At 41.2% G+C, this 23,525-nt stretch overlaps 2 protein-coding genes across 14 annotated transcripts in view; one reads left to right on the top strand and one right to left on the bottom strand.

Moving 5' to 3' along the window:
* PANK1 (pantothenate kinase 1) overlaps positions 1-23,525 on the bottom strand; it is a 112,795-nt gene that overhangs the window by 46,411 nt on the left and 42,859 nt on the right. Inside the window, exon 1 of one of the 13 annotated variants that reach the window (XR_004522435.2) lies at positions 22,700-23,403. The exons of 9 other annotated variants lie outside the window; for them this stretch is intronic. Coding sequence is in view for 3 of the 4 variants with exons in the window: in XM_019942409.3 (XP_019797968.2) it covers positions 22,700-23,402 (703 nt within the window). In the remaining variant the exon portion in view is untranslated. Of the gene's footprint in view, positions 1-21,805; positions 22,353-22,699; positions 23,456-23,525 lie in introns of those variants that run through there. 3 more of the 13 variants (XM_019942409.3, XM_033841567.2, XM_073794225.1) reach the window with 3 other exon arrangements.
* Positions 12,180-12,555, top strand: LOC117308448 (DNA-directed RNA polymerases I, II, and III subunit RPABC5). Its single transcript, XM_033841575.2, has one exon. The coding sequence runs from the start codon at positions 12,205-12,207 to the stop codon at positions 12,406-12,408; it is 204 nt and encodes a 67-aa protein (XP_033697466.1). The 5' UTR covers positions 12,180-12,204; the 3' UTR covers positions 12,409-12,555.

Genomic DNA, 23,525 nt, shown 5'->3' with positions numbered 1-23,525 from the left:
CTATATTTAAAGCACGGAAAATAACAAGTGTTGGTGAGGATGTGGAGAAACTGGAACCCTCCTACACTGCTGGTTGGAATACAAAATAGTACAGTCACTTTGGAAAACAGTCTGGCAGTCCTGCAAGAGGTTAGACATAAGCTAGTATATGATCTAGCAAGTTCAGCCTCAGGTATATACCCAGAAGAAATGAAAATATATGCCCACACAAAAATTTGTACGTGAGTGATAAGAGCAGTATTACTCATAATAGCCAAAAAGTGGGAACAATACAAATGTCCATCAATTGATGCATGGATAAATAACATGAAATATTATTTGGCAGTAAAAAGGAACGACATACTGATACATACTAAGACATGGGTGAACCTTGAAAACACTATGCTAAGTGAAAGGAGTCAATCACAAAAGACCAGGTATTATATGATTCCATTTCTATGAAATATCCACAATAGGCAAGTCTATAGAGACAAAAAGATTAGTAGTTTTCCAGGGTTGGGAGTTACGGATATGGGGGAAAAGGGGAGTGATTGCTAATAAGGTTTTTTGGGGGGTGATGATGTAGTCTAAACTTAATTGTGGTGACGGTTGCACTCTGAATATACTAAAAAACACTGAACTGTACACTTTAAATGGGTGAATTCTATCTCAGTAAAGCAGATTTTATAACATATATAAAGCTCTGGCCCAATCCCTGCCTTTTATAAATGCCAAGTTATAAATTGTTTTTGAAGGAAATCTTCCTCAAATGCATGACCCACCTTCTCCTATTCTTAAAGAAAACAGAAGAAAATCTTAGCTCTTTCTGATGACTTGGAGTCATGTAAGAATCAATTACTGTACTACACCACTATATACTGATGCCCTCAGGAACCGCATAAACGTGTGCTTCCCAGGCTGCTAGGTTTGCGTATTCTTCTGTCTCTGTCATAGCTTTCTGTGTCTTGCTTTTTAGAAGCTAACGCTGTTAATTTCTTGGCTGCTGTCGGTGCACCGCAATGTCTATCCCGATCCTGCTATGTATGATTGCAGAGAAACCAGAAAATCAATTCTGGTAAAGCTGTGACTTTGGTAAGAGTAAACAGACTCCGAGAGAGCCCAGGAAGTGCTCCAAGCGTAAAATGCATGAGCGTCTCCAACTTGATCTACTTTCCAACAGTGAGTTTTGGTGGCTCAAGAGTGTTTGCTTCCCTCTAGGTTCTCAGCTGCCTTCTGGGTTATCGCTGCCAAGATGCCAGAAGTGATGATCACTGTGATTAGTAACAACTGTTTTTTTTTACTATAACAACTTTTGTCAAAGGCACAGCCAGACTTAATATCTAATTGGGAAAAGAGATGAAAACTTTACAAATATAAATATGAGTATTCAAAAGATTTTATTTCTCTAGCACCATTTAGTCTGGGGGCACACTGCCCTTCTCTATCACTGAGAGATTTTCAAACTCTTTAGCACTGGAACCTTTATTTTTTACACTTTAACTCTGGACCTCACATTTGAAAGAGATCAAAGCAACATCTTATTTAAATTGGTTTATTTTAAAAACATATCACACATTTAGTGTAAAGTTAACCAATAAGAATGATGCTGTTTCGATGAACATAAAGGCTGGTTAACTGCCATTTATGGACGATAGCTGCAGTTTCAGGAAACTCAGCATCCAGTTTATTTGTGTACCTTGTTTGGATTACACAATATGGAGACAAGCTTGATTCGCAGAGAGCAGGTGCAAATCCTAACTGGTTTTCTGAATAGCTTTCCTCACAATCTCAGAGATTTCTTGAATCAAAACTGATGCAGTAGCTTGAAAAGATTTACTGGAAAATTTTCACAAAAAGCTGAATACTAAAATATCTAATAACTCCTCAGTTTGCTTGTAATAAATATAAAAATCAAACAAAAAGCATCAAAACCTTATAAAAAGTGCTAAAACTCTAAGACAACATAATCAGGACTTGACAGGTTATCCACTTACTTGTTAGAGCATTTGCTAAAAGCAAATATGCCTAAGCCTTGCCCAAAATTTAATCGAGTGTGGTAAACATGTGCTGAAGTGATGTATTAGCTTGTGTAAGTTTATGTGGACGTAGATGCACAGGCCAAACTTCAAAAAATACTTCAGAGCTGCACACTTGCCAATCAATGGTCTGCTGATAAGAATTCAGAAGAAGCTTATTCCAGGGTCTATAAAAAAATGCAGCAGCATTGTATCAACTAACATTAAGGGTTTACTATGTGGCAGGTGCTGTGCTAGGAGCTTCACATGTAATATTTAATTTAATTCCCATAGCCAATGAGGTAGGCACTGTTATTATGCTCATTTTACAGATGATGAAACTGAGGCTCAGAGAGGTTAAGGAAACTAGCCAAACATTAAGTTGGGTGATCTCCACCTTTTTAATTACAGCTTTTAAATAGACAAAAATATTTTTAAAGAAGAATTTTGTATGAAATATTTGGACCCCCTAAAAGTTCTGTCCTGTAAAACTGATGTATAACAAACATCCATTGACTGGAAAACAAAAGAGCAAACGCAAACACTTTGTACGCCATTACTTTTATAACTCAGCATAAAAAATGATATTAATAATGTCCCTAGATTGTTAGAAGATATTAAATGACACTCATTATTCCATCAAAGAAGGCAGGGGTGTATAAAATGCATTTGAAGCACTTTTTTCACAGAACTGATAGTCATAAAACCGACAAAAGTAAACCAGTTCTAGCAGTTATATAGATAAGAATTCACTGATGTTTAACTGGTTGGATCCCTAGGAATGCTTGACAAACAAGAGTGATATTAGATAGATCCAGGATCTTTTTCTTTGCTTTTGTGGTTAACTTGAAATACAGGGTCATACGTAGAGAGATTGCGAAGAATCCCGAATATCTCACAAATTTCAGCAATGCCTCTGTCGGTTCAACCCTGAATCTAGCACCTCCAGATTCCCAGGCCTGAGTCCAGACCTACATCCTAACTGTCTTCATCTTCAAACTGAGTGCTAGCTTGCCTGTTCCCACTCTAATTACTCCAGAGGAAAGGAGGGGTGTGGAATTCTTTTAAGACTGTTCCTAATCTCTCAATCTCAAGACAAAAACTGTGTAGGAGATAAAAATCGCTTCTAGTTCAGTGATTTTGGGGTGATCCCAAAGCACCTATTTTGGGGTACAGGACCATTTCATTACAAGAATTAGGTTTCAAAATCTCAGACCATAAAGAAATGGTTGAAAATTAATCATAAACAAACAATAAAAGGTACTGGCAAACAAAGGAATCCTCCAGGGCAACATGATAACAGATTTTCATCTATCAACAAACAGGATGTAACAATTTTAACTGTGGTTAGATAACTGAATTTCTATATCTAATTGTGCACCATAAAATACTATTGTCTCAACTGGATATAATATGTTGTTAATGTTTTTAACAAAAACAGATTACGGTTATGTTTTTTTAAAGAGTTCTTATCTTTTAGATATATATATGAAAATATTTACCATTGAAATGTTATGATATCTGAGATTTGCTTCAATATCATCCAGTTTGGGAGGGGAAGGTTTGCATGTAATAGGCAAAATAAAATAAGATTGGACATGAGTTGATAATTGTAGAAGCTGAGTGATGAGTAATTAGCAGTTAGTTATACCATACACTCTAGTTTTGTATAATGTTTGAAATTTTCCTAAATAAAAAGATTAAAAAAAAAAATCCCAACACTCTCCAAGCAATTCTTCAGGACAGTGAGAGAATAAATGGAGAACAATGAGTTACCTTTAGAGTAAAATGCAAAGGGGTATGAACTGGGCAAGTCCCTCCTGAGAGATCCTGTTCTGGAACCAAACATACACACCAAGTTCCTTCTCCTCTTCGCTGGGACAAATCTCAACCTTCCCACCCTAACCATGAACATGAAATGAAGATATTCTGGCAACTCCACCCTGCTGTTTCAGCAGCAATAAATTCTAAATCACCTTACACAGGTGCAAGGCTCAACCGGGGCCAGATTTACACCTATTTAAAGAAAAAATTATGCTGTTCCCCCACCCACAAGCAATAAGTGTAACTCAAAATAATTTGTCATTCAAAATAAAAACAATAGTGAATTGTGAAATAAGTATAAAGAAGTCCAAAGTTATGATTTTCCTATGATTAATACTTGGGTGAAAGCGTGTGTGTGTGTGTGTGTGTGTGGTGTGTGTGTGTATATACACACATATAAAGACATGTATGTTATCTTCTCCTTTCCATGGTTCCCATGCTGGATTGCTGGTACACTAACACCTGCTTGTTCTACCTATTGGGTCATCCAGCACTGAGCCCAACTATTTCTGGTGTAGGAATTTCAGAGGGAAAAAGGGTGGCAGATAATAGTTGTCCATCAAAATCCGAGGGGGATTCCTTCCAGAACCCTGAACCCCTCCCTGCCCAGCAGATACCAAAAAAATTCGGACGCTCAAGTCCCTTATGTAAAATGGCATCGTATTTGCATATAACCTACACACGTCCTCCCATATACTTTAAATCATCTCTACATTACTTATAATACCCAATACAATGTAAATGCCATGTAAATAGTCGCCAGTGCATGGCAAATTCAAGTTTTGCTTTTTGGAACTTTCTGGAATTTTTTGTTCAAATATTTTTGACCTGTAGTTGGTTGAATCCGCAGATGCAGAATCTGCAGATACAGAGGGCTGACCGTAATGTGGTTCTAAATTCTACCCTTATACTACAGTGGGCTCTCAAAAATTTGTAGAATACTTTCTTTCCTGAGAATGAGGGTCCATCACCTAACTTCTCATCTTCTGGCACCGTCCTACGTATCAGAGGATATGTTGAGCTTTTTCTGCCATTCTCTGCCCCAAATGCTTTAATAATTCAGTTTGTATTACTGATGCCCTCTGGGACTTTTCTCTGAGTGACATGTGATATGTATTGCAGGCAGTGGTGCACTGGTAAGTATTTCACAATTAAGTGTTTCAGGGCTCTGAAAATAAAGCCCTGATTTTCAGCATTTGCCAATTTCCACTGTGTAAATACACCCACAGTGGCCAATTTCAAGCTACCAACACAAGGGCATCAAATGCAGAGTTGGGAAGTAATGTGTACAACCAGCTCCCAGAGCCTGTAGGAGCCGGACCCAGCACACCACTGGAACTCCTGGTTTGCCCAAGATGGTCCTGGCGTAATTATTAATGTTACCCTCTACCTTTTTTTAAGATTGCTGATGAAACATTATGTGGTCACTCCAAAGAATAAATCACATTTGGGCCACTTCTTCCTAGTAGAAAGCTTCCACAAAAGGTAAGATGTGATATCTCCTTGACCAAACTAATACTACCTTCCTTCCCCGAAACATATAGTATCTCTTTAGGTGTTTTTCATCAAATGTAGGTAGTGGGGGAAATATGAATGGTAAACAGCCTCAACTACGTTCAAGCCCTCTGACTCAAACACACACTTTAATGACTTAAAGGAACTGCCATAGCATTTGAGTAAAATCAAGTCATGTAACTGGCTTCAGGCTACACTATAGCTTGGAATCACATGAAACCAAGTATCACACCCAGGGTCTAGCACGGTGCCTTGGCCCAAAGGAATAAAAACTGACTAGCCCCTGTGCAACCCATGGGGAGTATTAAATCTCAGCGTTCAAGGTCACCCAGTTCAATACTTACCTGATCTCCTTTATGACAACACAAGGAAGCCACCCTGCAGCCTAAACTTTAATACTTTCTAGTATTTCAATGCAACCTGTACTGAATCACGTGGGTGATGGAGTCTGGCAGGTGAGAGCACGGCTCTTGGTTCTTCAGAGGGTAGGACCCCAAGGAAAAGTCAAAATAAAATAGCTGTCTTTAAATATCGAATGAGCTGCCATGTATAAGATAAATTAGGTGGACTGTACCGTCAGGGAACACAGGGTAGAAATTAGGAGGCAGATTTGGATTGAGTGTAAGGAAGGACATCTAAGACCACCCTCCCATAATTTTTATTGAGTGACGATGTTTTGATGGAAGATTCACCATCCTGCTGACACATGAGTTTCAAGCCAACTAAGTCCATCTCTGCCTATTTCACTCCTGAACTGCCTACATCAGGCTGTAGAGGAGTTGTCTGTCCAGAAGCCCCAGAGGATTTCCAGTAACTGGCACTGCCCAGGCTGGCCTCAGCTCAGAGATCCATGCATGTCCAGACCGTCCTGAGCCTCTATCTAAGGTCCTGTGGCCTCAGATTCAGTGTCGAGTCAAGGCCAGGTTCACGTGCTAATCTTGAGGGCAAGAAGCACCCAGAAATATCCATTTTATCATCTGCCAGAACAAAGTTTGCCAGGCTGAGGGTCCATCGACAGATGAATGGATAAAGAAGATGTGGCACATATATACAACGGAATATTACTCAGCCATAAAAAGGAACGAAATTGAGTTATTTGTAGTGAGGTGGATGGACCTAGAGACTGTCATACAGAGTGACAGAGTGAAAGAGAAAAACAAATATGGTATGTTAACACATATATATGGAATCTAAAAAAAAAAAAGATATGAAGAACCTAGGGGCAGGACAGGAATAAAGACGCAGACATAGAGAATGGACTTGAGGACACAGGGAGAAGGAAGGGTAAGCTGGGATGAAGTATGAGAGAGTGGCATGGACATATATACACTACCAAATGTAAAACAGATAGCTAGTGGGAAGCAGCCACATAGCACAGGGAGATCAGCTCCGTGCTTTGTGTCTACCTAGAGGTGTTGGATAGGGAGACAAGAGGGAGGAGATATGGGAACATATGTATATGTATAGCTGATTCACTCTGTTACAAAGCAGAGTGAACACACCACTAACACACCATTGTAAAGCAATTATACTCCAATAAAGATGTTAAAAAAGGAAATAAAATAAAAAGATAAAATAGAAAAAAACCCACCTAGGCCTAAGAACTAGATGCGGCTGTTCTAAATTCTGAAGCCATGTTCAACTCATGCAGCTTTTATAAAAGAAAAGTGCTCCCTTTCCTAATCTTTCTCCTCTCTTTGGTGCCTATCTGCCTCACACAAGGGCTGAGATATCAAACAGTAAAGATCAAAGAAAGATACTTCCTGTTTTAAAAATAACTTTGTCCTGACACTAGATTAGCAGTAAAATAAATTACACAGTCTTCTTATCCACAGAGTTGCCAACATCACTCTCAGGCAGGGCATGCTTGTACGTGGTCTCAGGAGTTGCAGTGGAGTAATCTATGAAAGTGACAATGAGATAAAGACCTGACACACAGGCCATGTGTCCTGCCTCCAGAAACCTCAGAGGGAATTAGGGAAGCTTCCATTCAGGAGGTGATGTCAGATCAGGTTGGAGGATACCCTGAAACCCAGCCCCCAAAGGTTTTCAGTTGGAGTAAGATGAGTTGATGCAAATCCTGAGATTTCAGAAAGTTTTGAAAGCTTCTGTGACTAAACAATAGCAAAAATATTAATATTAAATACCCTTTATGAATAGCAGCTAGTATTAACAGTAAAATAGCTTTTACTATGCACATATCAGGGTCTAGGCATTCTACCATAGACTTTATCTACATTTTTGACGTCTGGTCCTCACGAGTAGTAAGATGGACACCAGTTATGTCTAGTCAACAAAGTGAGCCTCTGAGAAGTTAAGCATCTCAACTGAGGCTACACTGTTAGTAAGTAGTAGAATGAGGCTCTGAATACAGATCTGGTGGCTCCAAAACTCCTTCCACTACAAAACACTACCGACACGTCCTAGGAATCCACCAGGGTCCTGAATCCGGTCCCCTGGCCCAGCAGAGTCCAAATCTGAGCTCCGTTTTCCCGAGTCCAGGAGCCCTCGCACAGTTTCTTCATCTGCAGAAGGAAGATCGTGACGGTACCTGTCTCAGGCTGTTCAGGCTGCTGTCACAGAATACCGTAGACTGGGTAGCTTATAAATTACAGAAACTTATTTCTCACAGTCCTGGAATCCAAGATCAAGGCACTGGCAGATTCGGTGTCTGGTGAGAGCCCGATTCCTAGACAGCTGTCTCTTTTGTGCTGTAACCTCTAGAGAACTCTCTGGTCTCATCCTCGTGACCTCATTACCTCCCAAAGGCCCCACTTCTTAATACCATTACCTTGGGGGTTAGGATTACAATATCTGAATTTTGGGGGGACACAAGCATTCAATCTAGAGCAGTACCTATCTCACAGGGTGCTGGGAGTGTTGGATGAGATAATCCCTGTAGTGTGTGGCTTCCTGGCACAGAGTAAGCATCTCTAAATGTTGGCTACTGTTAGTTCCACAAATACATGAATGAGCTTTTTGCCAAAGGTGTACCAATTGCACACACTTATCTCTTCTACAAGTTTTACAGAATGCACTTCCTTTTTGCAAAATAATAGGCTGAATGTGGCATAAAAGAAAGCTGGCTAGCTGGCAATGGAGTTAGACTTGTTTTTGAATTCTGGCTCTGCCATTCAGACTTCAGGCAGGTTGCTTCACTTCTCTGGGCCTTGCTTTCCCCATCTGTAAGATGGAGTGTGGGAGTGGTAATCCCATGCTTTAGGAATGGGACACATAGTTGTTGCAAAATAATAGGAACGCTAATTACTCAGTCAATCAAAGTGACTACCATAAGTACCCACTACTGTCATGAGTCTTTTCACCCGCTTTCCAAACCATAGAGAAATCTGTTAGAGGCCCAGATCATTATTTTGATGTAACTGCCCCTAAAAATAACATTCCCTTATCCCGTGGAATCATCGGCTGCGTTCAAATATATTCCCAAGGACAAAAACCAGTCCCACACGTACGCGTGTATGATTAAACAACTCTAAGCATATAAAAGATGTCATAAATTAAGTAATGAGATACCATTACCATTGACGGCTGCACTATCTAGAGAAAAGGTCTACTTAGAAATTCTGGGGGGGACCTTTAAGATGGCGGAGGAGTAAGATGTGGAGATCACCTTCCTCCCCACAGATAGATTAGAAATACATCTACATGTGGAACACCTCCTACAGAACAACTACTGAATGCTGGCAGAAGAACTCAGACTTCCCAAAAGGCAAGAAACTCCCGACATACCTGGGTAGGGCAAAAGAAAAAAGAAAAAACAGAGACAAAAGGATAGGGACGGGACCTGCACCAGTGGGAGGGAGCTGTGAAGGAGGAAAGGTTTCCACACACTAGGAAGCCCCTTTGCAGGAGGCGGAGGGGGGTGTTTCGGCGCCGCGGAGGAGAGCACAGCCACAGGGGTGCGGAGGGCAAAGCGGAGAGATTCCCGCACACAGGACTGGTGCCGACCAGCACTCACCAGCCCGAGAGGCTTGTCTGCTCACCCAACGGGGCAGGCGGGGGCTGGGAGCTGAGGCTCGGGCTTCGGAGGTCAGACCCCAGGGAAAGGACTGGGGTTGGCTGCGTGAACACAGCCCGAAGGGGGCTAGTGCGCCACAGCTAACTAGGCGGGAGTCCGGGAAAAAGTCTAGAACTGCCTAAGAGGCAAGAGACCATTGTTTCGGGGTGCACGAGGAGAGGAGATTGAGAGTACCGCCTAAACGAGCTCCACAGATGAGCACGAGCTCCACAGATGAGCGCGACCTGCGGCTATCAGCTCAGACACAAGAGACGGGAAAGAGATGCTAAGGCTGCTGCTGCAGCCACCAAGAAGCCTGTGTGCGAGCACAGGTCACTATCCACACCTCCCCTTCCAGGAGTCTGGGCAGCCCGCCACTTCCAGGGTCGTGTGATCCAGGGACAACGTCCCTGGGAGAACACACGGTGCTCCTCAGGCTGCTGCAATGTCACGCTGCCTCTGCCACCTCAGGCTCGCCCCGCACTCCGTACCCCTCCCTCCCCCCGGCCTGAGTGAGTCAGAGCCCCAGAATCAGCTGCTACTTTAACCCCATCCTGTCGGGGGCGGGAACAGACGCCCTCAGGCGACCTACACACAGAGGTGTGGCTAATCCAAAGCTGAACCCCAGGAGCTATGCAAACAAAGAAGAGAAAGGGAAATCTCTCCCAGCAGGCTCAGGAGCCGCGGAATAAATCTCCACAATCAACTTGATGTACCTGCATCTGTGGAATACCTGAATAGACAACCAATCATCCCAAAATGAGGTGGTGGACTTTGGGAGCAATTGTAACTTGGGGTTTGCTTTCTGCACCTAATTTGTTTCTGGTTTTATGTTTATCTTAGTATAGTATTTAGAGTTTATTATCATTGGTAGATTGGTTTATTGATTTGGTTGCTCTCTTCCTTTTTTAGATATATATATATATATATATATATATATATGCTTTTCTTTTTCCTTTTTATCTTTTTGTGAATGTGTATGTGTATGCTTCTTTGTGTGATTTTGTCTGTATAGCTTTGCTTTTACCATTTGTCCTAGGGTTCTGTCTGTTTTGTTTCTTTTTTTTTTTTTTTTTTGTATAGTTTCTAGGGCTTGTTATCATTGGTGGACTTGTTTTTTGGTTTGGTTGCTCTCTTCTTTCTTTCTTTCTTTTACTTTATTAGTTTTCAATTTTTCTTATTTTTAATAATTTATTTTTTATTTTAATAACTTTCTTTTCTTTCATTTTCTTTTCTTTCTTGCTTTCTTTTTCTCTCCCTTTTCTTCTGAGCTGTGTGGCTGACAGGGTTTTGGTGCGCCAGCCAGGTGTCAGGCCTGTGCCTCTGAGGTGGGAGAGCCGAGTTCAGGACATTGGTCAAGCAGAGAACTCCTGGCTCCATGTAGTATTAAACAGCGAAAACTCTCCCAGAGATCTCCATCTCAACGCTAAGACCTAGCTCCACTCAATGATGAGCAAGCTACAGTGCTGGACACCCCATGCCAAACAACTTGCAAGACAGGAATACAATCACACCCATTAGCAGAGAGGCTGCCTAAAACCATAATAAGGTCACAGACACCCCAAAACACACCACCGGACATGGTCCTGCACACCAGAAAGACAAGATCCAGCATCATCCACCGGAACACGGGCATCAGGCCCCTCCACCAGGAAGCCTACACAACCCACTGACCCAACCTTAGCCACTGTGGGCAGACACCAAAAACAATGTGAACTATGAACCTGCAGCCTGCGAAAAGGAGACCACAAACACAGTAAGTGAAGCAAAATGAGAAGACAGAGAAACACACAGCAGATGAAGGAGCAAGGTTAAAACCCACAAGACCAAATAAATGAAGAGGAAATAGGCAGTCTACCTGAAAAAGAATTCAGAGTAATGACAGTACAGATGATCCAAAATCTTGGAAACAGAATGGAGAAAATACAAGAAACGTTTAACAAGGACCTAGAAAAACTAAAGAGCAAACAAACAATAATGAATAACACAATAAATGAAATTAAAAATTCTCTAGAAGGAATCAATAGCAGAATAACTGAGGCAGAAAAATGGATAGGTGACCTGGAAGATAAAATAGTGGAAATAACTGCTAGGGAGCAGAATAAAGAAAAAAGAATGAAAAGAATTGAGGACTGTCTCAGAGACCTCTGGGACAACATTTAACACACCAACATTCGAATTATAGTGGTCCCAAAGAAGAAGAGAAATAGAAAGGGACTGAGAAAATATTTGAAGAGATTATAGTCGAAAACTTCCCTAATATGAGAAAGGACATAGTCAATCAAGTCCAGGAAGCGCAGAGAGTCCTAAACAGGATAAATCCAAGGAGAAACATGCCAAGACATATATTAATCAAACTATCAAAAATTAAGTGCAAAGAAAAATTATTAAAAGCAGCATGGGAAAAGCAACAAATAACATACAAGGAAATCCCCATAAGGTTAACAGCTGATCTTTCAGCAGAAACTCTGCAAGCCAGAAGCGAGTGGCAGGACATATTTAAAGTGATGAAAGGGAAAAACCTACAACCAAGATTACTATATCCAGCAAGGATCTCATTCAGTTCGATGGAGAAATGAAAACCTTTACAGACAAGCAAAAGCTAAGAGAATTCAGCACCACCAAACTGGCTTTACAACAAACGCCAAAGGAACTTCTCTAGGCAGGAAACACAAGAGAAGGAAAAGACGTACAATAACAAACACAAAACAATTAAGAAAATGATAATGGGAACATACATATCGATAACTACCTTAAATGTAAATGGATTAAATGCTCCAACCAAAGACATAGACTGGCTGAATGGATACAAAAACAAGACCTGAGAGTTTGGCCGCTGGCTGCTCCGGTGCCGCCATGATCATCCCTGTGCGCTGCTTCACGTGCGGCAAGATCGTCGGTAACAAGTGGGAGGCCTACCTGGGGCTGCTGCAGGCCGAGTACACCGAGGGGGATGCTCTGGATGCGCTGGGCCTGAAGCGCTACTGCTGCCGCCGCATGCTGCTGGCCCACGTGGACCTGATCGAGAAGCTGCTCAACTACGCACCCCTGGAGAAGTGACCCCTGCCCGGCAGGCCGCGTCTCGCCCACGGCTCGTTCCCTGGAGGTGTGGGGAGCTGGAAGCAAGGCCCGCCCACCCGTGGCCCTGTCGGCATGGGTCTCCCTCTCTGGAAAGAACCGTCCAGTAAATGGTTTTGAGGACCACAAGGAGAAAGAAAAAAAAAAAAAAAAAAAACAAGACCTTGGAACACATACAGACTAAGAGTGAGGGGATGGAAAAAGATATTCCATAAAAATGGAAATCAAAAGAAAGCTGGAGAAGCAATTCTGATATCAGACAAAACAGACTTTAAAATAAAGACTACTACAAGAGACAAAGAAGGACAGGGCATAATGATTAAGGGATCAATCCAAGAAAGATATAGCAATTGCAAATATTTATGCACCCAACATAGGAGCACCTCAATACATAAGGCAAATGCTGACAGCCATAAAAGGGGAAATTGACAGTAACACAATCATAGTAGGGGACTTTAACACCCCACTTTCACCAATGGACAGATCATCCAAAATGAAAATAAATAAGGAAACACAAGCTTTGAATGACACACTAGACCAGATGGACTTAATTGATATTTATAGGACATTCCATCCAAAAACAACAGAATACACTTTCTTCTCAAGTGCTCATGGAACATTCTCCAGGATAGGTCATATCTTGGGTTACAAATCAAGCCTTGGTAAATTTAAGAAAATTGAAATTGTATCAAGTATCTTTTCTGACCACAACACTATGAGACTAGATATCAATTACAGGAAAAAAATCTGCAAAAAAATACAAACAACGGAGGCTAAACAATACATTACTAAATAACCAAGAGATCACTGAAGAAATCAAAAAATACTTAGAAACAAATGACAATGAAAACATGACAACCCAAACCCTATGGGATGCAGCAAAAGCAGTTCAAAGAGGGAAGTTTATAGCAATACAATCCTACCTCAAGAAACAACAAACATCTCAAATAAACAACCTAACCCTACACCTAAAGCAATTAGAGAAAGAAGAAAAAAAATATCCCAAAGTTAGCAGAAGGAAAGAAATCACAAAGATCAGATCAGAAATAAATGAAAAAGAAATGAAGGAAGCAATAGCAAAGATCAATAAAACTAAAAGCTGGTTCTTTGAAAAGATAAACAAATTGATAAACCTTTAGCCATACTCATCAAGAAAAAAAGGGAAAAGACTCAAATCAATAGAATTAGAAATGAAAAAGGAGAAGTAACAACTGACACTGCAGAAATACAAAGGATGATAGATTACTACAAGCAACTCTATGCCAATAAAATGGACAACCTGGAAGAAATGGACAAATTCTTAGAAAAGCACAACCTTCCAAGACTGAGCCCAGGAAGAAATAGAAAATATAAACAGACCAATCACAAGCCCTGAAATTGAGACTGTGATTAAAAATCTTCCAACAAACAAAAGACCACATGGCTTCACAGACGAATTCTATCAAACATTTAGAGAAGAGCTAACACCTATCCTTCTCTAACTCTTCCAAAATATAATAGAGGGAGGAACATTCCCAAACTCATTCTACGAGGCCACCATCACCCTGATACCAAAACCAGACAAAATGTTACAAAGAAAGAAAACTACAGGCCAATATCATTGATGTACATAGATGCAAAAATCCTCAACAAAATACTAGCAAACAGAATCCAACAGCACATTTAAGGGATCATACACCATGATCAAGTGGAGTTTATTCCAGGAATGCAAGGATACTTCAGTATACGTAAATCAATCAATGTGACACACCATATTAACAAATTGAAGGAGAAAAACCATATGATCATCTCAAAAGATGCAGAAAAAGCTTTCGACAAAGTTCAACACCGATTTATGATAAAAACCCTGCAGAAAGTAGGCATAGAGGGAACTTACCTCAACATAATAAAGGCCATATATGACAAACCCACAGCCAACATCACTCTCAATGGTGAAAAACTGAAATCATTTCCTCTAAGGTCAGGAACAAGAGAAGGTTGTCCACTCTCACCACTATTATTCAACACAGTTTTGGAAGTTTTTGCCACAGCAAGCAGAGAAGAAAAAGAAATAAAAGGAATCCAAATGAGAAAAGAAGAAGTAAAGCTGTCACTGTTTGTGGATGACATGATACTATACATAGAGAATCCTAAAGATGCTACCAGAAAACTACTAGAGCTAATCAATCAATGAATTTGGCAAAGTAGCAGGATACCAAATTAATGCATAGAAATATCTTGCAATCCTATACACTAATGATGAAAAATCTGAAAGAGAAATTAAGGAAATACTTCCATTTACCATTGCAACAAAAAGAATAAAACACCTAGGAATAAACCTACCTAAGGAGACAAAAGACCTGCATGCAGAAAAGTATAAAAACTGATGAAAGAAATTAAAGATGATACAAACAGATGGAGAGATATACCATATTCTTGGACTGGAAGAATCAGCATTGTGAAAATGACTATATTACCCAAAGAAATCTACAGATTCAATGCAATCCTTATCAAACTACCAATGGCATTTTTCACAGAACTAGAACAAAAAATTTCACAATTTGTATGGAAACACAAAAGACCCCGAATAGCCAAAGCAATATTGAGAAAGAAAAATGGAGCTGGAGGAATCAGGTTCCCTGACTTCAGACTATACTATGAAGCTACAGTAATCAAGACAGTATGGTACTGGCACAAAAACAGAAATATAGATCAATGGAACAGGATAGAAAGCCCACAAATAAACCCATGCATGTATGCTCACCTTATTTTTGATAAAGGAGACAAGAAGATACAATGGAGAAAAGACAGCCTCTTCAAAAAGTGGTGGTGGGAAAACTGGACAGCTACATGTAAAAGAATGAAATTAGAACACTCCCTAACACCAGACACAAAAATAAACTCAAAATGGATTAATGACCTAAATGTAAGGCCAGACACAATAAAACTCTTAGAGGAAAACATAGGCAGAACACTCAATGACATAAATCATAGCAAGATCCTTTTTGACACACCTCCTAGAAGCAACTGACAAAGGATTAATCTTCAAAATTTACAAGCAGCTCATGCAGCTCAATATCAAAAAAACAAACAACCCAATCCAAAAATGGGCAGAAGACCTAAATAGACATTTTTCCAAAGAAGTTATACAGATTGCCAACAAACACATAAAAGGATGCTCAACATCACTAATCATTAGAGAAATGCAAATCAATAGTACAATGAGGTATCACCTCACACCAGTCACAATGGCCATCATGAAAAAATCTACAAACAACAAATGCCGGACAGGGTGTGGAGAAAAGGGAACCCTCTTGCACTGTTGGTAGGAATGTAAATTGATACAGCCACTATGGAGAACAGTATGGAACTTCCTTTAAAAATTAAAAATAGAACTACCACATGACCCAGTAATCCCACTACTGGGCATATACCCTGAGAAAACCATAATTCAAAAAGAGTCATGTACCACAATGTTCATTGCAGCTCTATTTACAATAGCCAGGACATGTAAGCAACCTAAGTGTCCATCGACAGATAAATGGATAAAGAAGATGTGGCACATATATACAATGGAATATTACTCAGCCATAAAAAGGAATGAAACTGAGTTATTTGTAGTGAGGTGGGTGGACCTAGAGTCTGTCATACAGAGTGCAGTAAGTCAGAAAGAGAAAAACAAATACTGTATGCTAACACATATACATGGAATCCAAAAAAAAAAAAAAAGGTTATGAAGAACCTAGGGGCAGGACAGGAATAAATACACTGACGTAGAGAATGGACTTGAGGACACGGCGAGTGGAAAGGGTAAGGTGGGACAAAGTGAGAGACTAGCACTTACATATATACACTACCAAATGTAAAACAGATAGTAGGAAGCAGCCGCATAGCACAAGGAGGTCAGCTTGGTGCTTTGTGACCGCCTAGAGGGGTGGGATAGGAAGGGTGGGAGGGAGATGCAAGAGGGAGGAAATATGTGGATATATGTATAGCTGATTCTCTTTGTTATAAAGCAGAAACTAACACACCACTGTAAAGGAATTATACTCCAATAAAGATGTTAGGGCTTCCCTGGTGGTGCAGTGGTTGAGAGTCCGCCTGCTGATGCAGGAGACACGGGTTTGTGCCCCGGTCCGGGAAGATCCCACATGCCGCGGAGCAGCTGGGCCCGTGAGCCATGGCCGCTGAGCCTGCGCGTCCGGAGCCTTTGCTCCGCAACGGGAGAGGCCACAACAGTGAGAGGCCCACGTACCGCAAAAAAAAAAAAAAAAAAAAGATGTTAAAAAAAACTAAAGAAATTCTGTGTGCCCTATCTGATTCAGAATATTGTCATCCCAAGGTGAACACTGGCCTACACGGTAAAGCTAAAGCATATAATTGAACATAATGGAAGTCAAACCTTGATTGATTTTCATGGTAATTGGTTTGTATTAAAGCATAACACACACTATTAAAAGTCAGGCTATCAGACAGATAAAAAAACCAACCTCAAACCTGTTAATTAAAACCAGTACTCTGTGTTTCCCTACCAATTATGTCTCCACACACCAGGCTGGAGTTTGTTTTATTCACTTGTTGAATGTCCCACATGTTAAAAAGTAACAGTACTTTTTCCATCTTTTGTTACTATGCCAAACAAAATATGCTTTGTATTAACGTTGAAATTCACTTACTGGCCTTTTGGGGAAAAGTGGTGTTCACGTCCCTAATAAATCCTGATACCTGACTTAACCACTTAGACACTGAACACTTGGGCCATTAAATTCTTAAATCTCCAGTTCAAATGTGCATTGTACAATTCATAACTTCATCGACAAACTTAGAAATCTGACCACACCCTAGAAGGGAGCAATCTAGAATGTGCCCTCGCTTTCCATTTTAGTCTTTTGTTCTCGATTCGCAAAGTTCCCTGTTCATCTAGAAGTTCTGATTATGTTTTTAAAAATGCATATATATTCACACTCTATGCAGATACAACCAGAAAATTCTACCTGTTTATCTTTTTATCCTGGGTTTTCTAATTAGCCTGACTCAGAAGTAGGGGAAATTCTAAGTGCCAAAGGTAAATATCCCAATATTTAGAAAAGTGAAGCCTTACACTTTGACAATGGTGGCTAGCTAAAACCGGTAACAGGTTAGGGTTTCTTCAGTTTGCACCCACGAATGTGTTACATGCATAATGAACTCTCACCCATCTTCTGCTATTTTTCTATCTGGAGAATCGCAGAATTCGGAACTTCCACCAGGAGGCTGCAGGCACTGATCCATCCCTTATTTTTGCCTGTTGCTACACACTGGGACGGAAGAGCGCAGCTCACATCCTTGAGTCTTCTGATGGTACTCAGGTATTTAGCTTTCTGCAGCATAGTGTTTGCTGGCTCAAACAATTACCTCCTTTGCATTTTTCTCCTCTCTTCACTAGTGTGGCTTGTCTCCAAGCATCCTTAGAGTCTAAAATATCCAGGTATGGAAACAACCTAAGTGTCCGCCGAGGGATGAATGAATAAAGTGTGGCATATATGTGCATAATAGAATATTATTCAACCATGAGAAAGAAGGAAATCCTGTCATTTACAACAACATGGATGAAGCTGGAGGGCATTATGCTAACTGAAATAAGCCAGACAGAGAAAGACAAACAGTGTGTGGTATCATTTATATATGGAAACTTAAAAAAAATAAGTGGAACTCATAGAAACAGAGTCGAATAACAATGGTTGCCAGGGACTGGGGTGGTGGTAGTGAGGGAAATAGGGAGAGCCCGGTAAAAGGGTACAGACTTTCAGTTATAAGATGAATAAGGTCTGAGGATTTAATGTAAACATGGTAACTATAGTTGATAACACTGTATTGTATAACTGAAATTTGCTAAGAAAGCAGAATTAAGTGTTTTCATAAAAATGTAAATATATGAGGTGATGGATGTATTTCTTAACTTGATGATGGGAATCTTGTCATAATGCATGCATATATTAAATCATCATGTTCTACACTTTAAATATATTGCCATTTTAAATGTCAATTATACCTCAATAAAGCTGAAAAAAGAAACTAAATGAATAAAATATCCAGGATTTCAAGGCAACAGCTATATACTCCTTTGTGCCATTTCTGTTCCTTCTCCAAAAAGTACATATTCACCAATTTCATCAAAAATAAAGAGTTATGTACAAAGTTGTTGCTGCAGAACTGTTTATGATGTTTAGAGACTCTAGCTGCAGCCTAAAGCTATGAGAGACAGGTTAAATAAATTATGGTATATCTATATAATGGAACATTGGGAATATAATACAACCATTGCAAATTATGCTCTAATGCTGTAAGAAAATGCTTTTGCTAACATTTTTAAATAAAAAAGGATAAATTGGGAGTTTGGGACTGACATATACATACTACTATATTTAAAACAGATAATCAACAAGGACCTACTATATAGCATAGGGAATTCTGCTCAATATTCTGTAATAATCTAAATGGGAAAAGAATTTTAAAAAGGATAGATATAAGTATATGTATAACTGAATCACTTTGCTGTACACCTGAAACTAATACAACATTGTAAATCAAATACAGTCCAATAAAAAAAAGTTATCAAAATCTTATCTTAGTGTGATCCAAAATTACCTTTAGCACATTTTAAACAGTCATTTTCTCTGAGTGATGGTACTGTGAGTACTTTTTCCTGCTTTTTTCCTCCATTTTTGTATTACCCAATATTTTGGGAGGCAAAGGGGGGAAAAAGGTAATTGTGGGGCTAGGAGTGTCATAGTTAATCAAATAAAACTTTTTGGTCTTTCTTATTGTAGCCGCCCCCCCCTCCTTTTTAAGTAAGGAAGTCATTCTGAGGTGTCTCTGCCAGCTCAGTCGTCTTGTCCTGTGGGTTAGTGGTGGACAGTGTTCTATATGGTGGTGATGACAGCTGGCATTTACTGAATAACTGCTATGTGCCAAGCAGGAATCTAAGTTCTTTATATACATATTATCTTATTTAATCCTCACATCAACGTGGTGAGGCTGTATGATCAGCTCCATCTTACCAATACTGAAACTGAAGCACAGAGGTTAAATAAATGGCCCCAGGTCATCCAGCTGCAATTCACACTCAAGCTCTCCAGAGTTTGAATAACTACACCATTTACAAACATTAGGCTCTTGGCATTTTGCTAGGACTATCATTAGTTTAGAAATATTTGGTATATGGTTGACTCCATAAGGAGTCAGCTACTTTTGTATGCTTCAAAAACATCAGAGCACCAAGGAGCACGCGAAAGGAGTCTCCCTATAGAGACCTCATGGAAACTCCACGGAAGGACTTTCGCCATCGTCTGTCGTACAGATGGAAATGGCTACTTCAGTGAGGTGGTGATGATGTCACCTGTACCTTTTTCATCAACATCAATCAAATACTCAAATATCTGTACCCAAGTTGCACAGCATATGAAAAAAACTACCAACTGTAATAAGGCTTCCAACTTAATTGTGGAGAAAAGACCAATAACATACATGGAACAATCAGCACAGGGCAGAAATAAAAACTTTTAAAATAACAATAATAAAACGTTAAGCCATGTGGCAGACTGGATAACTAGCATAGAAGTCATGTAGAAAGAACCATCAGCTCTGAAGTATCTTAGAATCTGAAGGTACAATATAAGAAACAATACTTGAAGATCATCTAGCCGACTCCAGCATTCCAAGAGGAGACCTAACTTGGTTGAGGGCACCCAGTTGCTAAAGTAACCAAGAAAGCTTGAAGAAGCAGTTAAGTCTTGGAAAAGCTTTCCAAGGATAATAAGCACAGTGAGTGAGGTGATCTTTTGATTAAAAGAGTGGACAAGATTTCCTGATTTAGCAAAATCAACCTGCCACTATTCTGATTTTTAGATTACAAGATTGTGAATAGTCCTTGCACTGAGGGATCAGATTTAAAATTTTTAAATAATCAAAAACTACTGAATTGTTTGTTTCATTCCATTCATTGCTTTTAAACATGAACTATTTTAATGTTTATCACACTCTACCCAAAATATCAGCAAACAGAAACACACCTACTCACATATGCAATCCAGGTGCCTATCTGAGAGAAGTGATATCTGGCTGCCCTAAAACACCGCTGGTTTGGACAGAAGCAGGAGTTTGAAGTTGCAAACTGTAAGTAGGAATTAATTATTTGTCCAGCTTTGAAGCTTTTATCAACCACATACTCAAATTTCATTTAAAGCATGTAAATACTCTTTGTAATAATTGCTTATGTAAAAAGCTATCAGTCATCAGAAAATAGGGATGTGCTTGAGTCTAAGTAGATTTGTCTTAGATTACCTAAATATCAACTGATTGGGCAGTATTTTTTTTTGTAAAAAGATACTTGAATGCTAATAGGCAAGGTATAAAGATACTAAATTAAGCCTAGTTTTAACTAAGAGATTTTGGTAGTCAACACAGCAGATGTGGCTCAGAACATATAAAATTTATTTCAGAAATGTTTGTTCAAATTTGAGAAAAAAAACATGATAGGATAATAAAAAGTCAATTTTGATGAATTCTTTTTAAAAGATAAATAAGTATGATCGCTAGACTTAAAATAACTATGGTTTTCATTAAAAAAAATACAAAACTAATACCTGACAAAGCACACAGGCATAAAGTTATACTTTCCTGTATTCTAGAATAATACTTCCTGCGGATCTGCAAGCAAAAGTTAAGGCTCAAGGTTATTTTTTCTCTGCCTTCATGCTATTGTTAAGAGAGTGTATTTTCAATTCCTCAAAAATTACTTCAAGAGGTATTATATACACTCAGTTAAACAGACCATTTAAGCTAGCAATACTATATACTCAAAGCAGTTCTCTTTCGTTATATTTTAGCTATTTACATTGTGAATTCTCATACAGTGTGTTAATGTAAATCAGAGAAATAACTAAAATCTGGCTTCAAAATAAGTAAAACAAGTTAATAAATCATTAGGAATCAATGCTAAATCCATAAAGAAAGTCATTTTCTAACAAGACTCAAAAACAAAAGTAAACAGAAATTTAGGTGTTAAGATGCCTTCCTTATAACTGTAGCCAATCTGTTGTATGGGTTCAAAGTTCCCGACAAGACGTTAACTTTCAACCGAAACATTTCAGACCTACAAAATACAAGTATCAGAGTTACCGCGTCCCACAGTCGAGTTAAAATGCTTTCCAAAGTCTCAGAGACTTTACCTGAATGCAGAAAAGCTAAGAGTCTAAGTTGATAAACAGAAACAGAAAAAAGTGAAGCTGTTTGCCAAGTATCAAGCTTTTACAGACGAATCCAAAGCATATCTAGCAATTTCCCTATGTGAAACAGAATAACCTGTATGCAAAACGTGCATGTTTGAATGCAATCACTTATTAGCATGCATTCTACTTACTTTGCTTTCTGCCATTTATAAGCTTCATTAAGGAGACCCAGAAAGAGGTAACAAATTGAATTAAGTTCAGCTCAGATAAGAAAATCCTGTTGTAAATTCGAGCTACAATTTGCATCTCAGAATTTCCAGCGGGGAAGGGACTCTTCACAAACTAACATATATACAAGCTTTAGATTGTGAAATAACGCATTTCAGCATTCTGCACTGTACGGTACTATTAGAAACCTCAACTCCACCTCCCCACTCCGCGAAAAAATTCACCTCCAATCTTCATTGGTCCACATAGTTCCGGCCCACATGGTATCAGTGGGTGTGTCCCTCCCAACAGGTCCTCTCATTGGCTGCGAGGAAACAGCGTTTAATAGGCTGTGATTTTCCGGGGCTGTCAAACTCCACGCCTCCAGACCTCGCGCTTGCGAATAGGCCCATGGAGCTGGCGGCTTCTCTGCGATTCAAAGGGCAAGCTGACTGCCCTGAGCGCCAACCCAGAAAGACAAGCTCTCATAAGGGAAAGGGGCGAGGAGAAGAACGAGGGCAACTCAGGCTCTCCACCCACCGCTGCTCTACCCCTACTCCCGGACCCCACCAAATGTTGACACACGTGCATTTCCCCACCGACAAATTAGTAAGGTGGCCAGTGCATTTGCCTTCCATTGAGCCGTGACCTGAGGAGCAGCTCAGACTCCGAGTCCAATCGCCTATTCTACAGATGGAAGCAAGCAAGGGTCAGGCTTAGGCAACGATCTGTAGTGCTTGCGCCCCCTCAGAGCGGTCCGCCGACGGTGGGCGCTGGTGTGCACGACGCGCGCTTCGGTGCCTGGCCCGCCGCTCCCGGGTGCCGGACCCCGCGCTGCGCCTGCCTGGCGCCCGCTCTCCCCTCCCGGAGGGACTTACGCGGCCTGTTCTTCCTCCCCGAGTCCATCCTCCTCCGCAGCCGGCATTTCTTGGCCGGAGAGTCGTGCTGAGGGGGCGGCGGCTGTGGCTGGAGCTCTGGCTGGAGAGGGAGGCGCGGGGGCGCCGCGTCGCCGCCGCCCGGGAGGCTCCGGCTGCAGAGGCGCGGCGGCTGGATGGGCGGCGGGTGGAAGCCGTTGTGCAGCACTCCGTTCACGGCTGCAGCGCCGGCGGGAGTCCCCGGGGCATGCGAGGCCGAGCGCTCCGGCTGCCCACCGTGGTCGCCCATGCCAGGGGCTGGTGGGGCGGCGCGCGGGGCCCGGCTCAGGCGGCCTCGCTGGAGGTCATTCTCGGGCGTCTTTATTTCCCCGGATCCTCCTTGCGGCTTCCGATTCAACAGCCGCAGAGCCGGCGCCGAGGGATGGCGAGCCGAGCGCTCCTCCCCTCCTCCCGCCGGCGCTCCAACCTCCTCCACGCCCTGCCCCCCGCGCGCCGGCCCCCCGGCGCCGGCCTGGAGCATGCCCACTCCCGGCGCGGAATCGGGGATACCAGCGCACCCCCGGCCGGGGCCCCGGCAGCCCGCCTTCCCCGGATCCCCCAGCCGCGCGACTTCAAACGCGGCTTCCTCGCCTCCCAGACCTGTCCCCGCTACTGAGCATGCCCAGTCCTGCCCGCCACCGCCGCCGCCACCGCCGAGCTTCAACATGGGGACTGAAGTTCTCTGGCTTTGCAAAGGAGAGATGGGCGGGTTGGGCTTCGTATGGCGGAGCGAGCCGAGAGGGGACTGGGCTAGGCCGGCGCGAGAGGAGCGAGAAGCTTCGGGAGGAAT

The sequence above is a fragment of the Tursiops truncatus genome, chromosome 16 (assembly GCF_011762595.2).
Source record: "Tursiops truncatus isolate mTurTru1 chromosome 16, mTurTru1.mat.Y, whole genome shotgun sequence".
Classification (NCBI taxonomy): domain Eukaryota; kingdom Metazoa; phylum Chordata; class Mammalia; order Artiodactyla; family Delphinidae; genus Tursiops; species Tursiops truncatus.
Note: the sequence above shows the minus strand (reverse complement) of the source record. Positions and strands in the feature narration are given on the sequence as shown.